General features: G+C 47.6%; 1 protein-coding gene across 5 annotated transcripts in view; it reads right to left on the reverse strand.

Moving 5' to 3' along the window:
• The window catches only part of CNR2 (cannabinoid receptor 2), a 24,016-nt gene that overhangs the window by 9,656 nt on the left and 11,562 nt on the right, over positions 1-2,798 (reverse strand). For 2 of the 5 annotated variants that reach the window (XM_019650093.1, XM_019650096.1), the window contains exon 2: positions 1,438-1,583. The exons of 1 other annotated variant lie outside the window; for it this stretch is intronic. In XM_019650093.1, the coding sequence (XP_019505638.1) occupies positions 1,438-1,442 (5 nt within the window). In that variant the 5' untranslated portion in view covers positions 1,443-1,583. Of the gene's footprint in view, positions 1-676; positions 789-1,437; positions 1,584-2,798 lie in introns of all 5 variants that reach the window. 2 more of the 5 variants (XM_019650095.1, XM_019650094.1) reach the window with 2 other exon arrangements.

Below are 2,798 nucleotides of genomic sequence, written 5' to 3' on the forward strand. Positions count from 1 at the left end.
ATTTGCCTATTCCATGAGGTTAAAAATAATATGCCTGGTGGATAATAAGAGCTCAATAAATGGCAGCCTTTATTATAATCCAGTGTTTTTTAAAATTTTAAGAGAGCAGAACACTATTTACAATCAATAGAACCTATAATCACAAGTCAAGTAAAATCTGAGTCCATATTACCTATAATATATCCTCTCTTTAAGGCAGCCTAAGTCCCTCAGGTTCCAAGAAACAGATTGAAAATCTCTTTTTTAATTCAGTTCCATCATTTTACCATTGAGAAAACAGTCCAAGAATGGGAATGTCATTTGCCTAAGGTCACCCAACAAATTAGTGGCAGAGCAGGAACTAAGTTCCACATCCGCTAAGTCACAAGACAAAATTCTTGTGCTGTAAGCACGGAGATGACCCTACTTAGAGAAGCTGCGAAGGGGTATTTCCCTGAGACCTAGGGCCTTTGCTGGATGTTGCCCAGTTCACACCTGGGTTGAGACAGGAAATGGTACCAGCCTGAGTTCTCAGCCCTGGTCACGAATGAGTGACAGAAAGGACAAGCGTTTCTCAGCTCCCACGTTTCTCACCCTGCCACTTCTGGAAGCTTCCTCCCAACATCCCTGCTGCCGCCCAACTCCCTTCTCATGTTTCCCTTACAAAACAACTCCCTCCTACCAGAGAATGGCTTACCCCATGCAGAGTCCAGCCTAGACAAGGGATGCCTGGGGTGGAGATGACCACATCTGTGCTGCAATCCAAGCCTGGCGTGGCCACCAATCTGTGGTTATTGTCCAAATTAGCTCTGGGCAGAAAATGCAGATATTTGCATGGAGGTCCTAACAAGACAACATTCGCCAACATCAGGACGCACAGAGCAACAGGAAAAACAGCCTCCTGTCTGCCTTCCCCACTGGGCAGACAGAAATTCTTATGGAGTCAGAGCATCTGGCTTCTAGACAGGGCCTTCATCCGGGGCAAAGTCTTCTCTGAATGCCCAGCACCGAGAGAGACTGTGTTTGCTGCGCGGCACGGTTGCTCTAGTTCCACCTCTGCCATGGCTGGTCATGTGACTTTGGGCAAGTCCCTTCAACTTTCTGAGCCTCTGTTCTCATTTGTGAAATGACAATGACAATACCTGTCCCATTCTCCTTGTGGAAACCAAATCCACGGCTGATCTCCACCATGGCTTTTTAACCCCGTCCATGGGTAGGCTGCAATAGGATAGCAATCCTTTGAAAGCGTGTGCAAGACTTTATTTCTATGCATTCATTAGGTGGAAAGCGTTCTTATTTTTCATCAGTGTGTCAGTGGAGTTCCAAATAGTAACCACTGATATATGCAAACACATCTTGTGACCTGACACCATACAAATGTAAGATTAAAAAAGAACCAACCAACCAAGTGCTTTCCCCACCTAAGAAAAGTGCAAAAGNTACCAGAGAATGGCTTACCCCATGCAGAGTCCAGCCTAGACAAGGGATGCCTGGGGTGGAGATGACCACATCTGTGCTGCAATCCAAGCCTGGCGTGGCCACCGATCTGTGGTTATTGTCCAAATTAGCTCTGGGCAGAAAATGCAGATATTTGCATGGAGGTCCTAACAAGACAACATTCGCCAACATCAGGACGCACAGAGCAACAGGAAAAACAGCCTCCTGTCTGCCTTCCCCACTGGGCAGACAGAAATTCTTATGGAGTCAGAGCATCTGGCTTCTAGACAGGGCCTTCATCCGGGGCAAAGTCTTCTCTGAATGCCCAGCACCGAGAGAGACTGTGTTTGCTGCGCGGCACGGTTGCTCTAGTTCCACCTCTGCCATGGCTGGTCATGTGACTTTGGGCAAGTCCCTTCAACTTTCTGAGCCTCTGTTCTCATTTGTGAAATGACAATGACAATACCTGTCCCATTCTCCTTGTGGAAACCAAATCCACGGCTGATCTCCACCATGGCTTTTTAACCCCGTCCATGGGTAGGCTGCAATAGGATAGCAATCCTTTGAAAGCGTGTGCAAGACTTTATTTCTATGCATTCATTAGGTGGAAAGCGTTCTTATTTTTCATCAGTGTGTCAGTGGAGTTCCAAATAGTAACCACTGATATATGCAAACACATCTTGTGACCTGACACCATACAAATGTAAGATTAAAAAAGAACCAACCAACCAAGTGCTTTCCCCACCTAAGAAAAGTGCAAAAGCCCCACCTGACGCTCTTTCCCCAGACAGCGTGTGCATGCTGCCGATGGTGCCCAGGGCCTGCCACCAGGGGCCCTGACTCAGGATGAGCGTCTGGGAAGGGAACTTGGAAGGCTGTGGGAACTGCTCAGGAAAAGGTGTGCCTGGGGCTTTTTCTGCCCCGAAGTGAAAGTGTGAAGTAAAAGAATGTCACCCTCACAGGTGGCCCCACTGTTACTTCTGTGTTTAAAATTTAAAGGTAGGGGTTGGGGGTGGGGGCAACATGTGAGGTGAGGGGGAGTATGACCCTTTGACCGTGATTCCTACACCTGCAGTTGAGAAGCTGAGATTGGAGGCCAGGAGCCATCACTTTTATCTACCACTGAGAGGGCGGAGGCCTGTTTTTCAGTCCCTGTTCTGCTACTGAGCGACTTTGGGCAAGTCCCTTCTCTTTTCTGGGTCTTTCTTTTCTCATCTTTAAAGCAGGTGGGTTGAGTGGGTGATTTCTTAGGTCTCCTCCAAGAAACTCACCATGTCGGATCCCAGTGGCACAGGCTTTGCAACCAGACCTCCTGGAATTCAAATCCAGGTCTGTACCTTATGCACTGTGTGACTTTGGGCAAGTTTCTTCACCTCTGTTTC

This window comes from Hipposideros armiger, unplaced genomic scaffold (assembly GCF_001890085.2).
Source record: "Hipposideros armiger isolate ML-2016 unplaced genomic scaffold, ASM189008v1 scaffold_138, whole genome shotgun sequence".
Classification (NCBI taxonomy): Eukaryota; Metazoa; Chordata; class Mammalia; order Chiroptera; family Hipposideridae; genus Hipposideros; species Hipposideros armiger.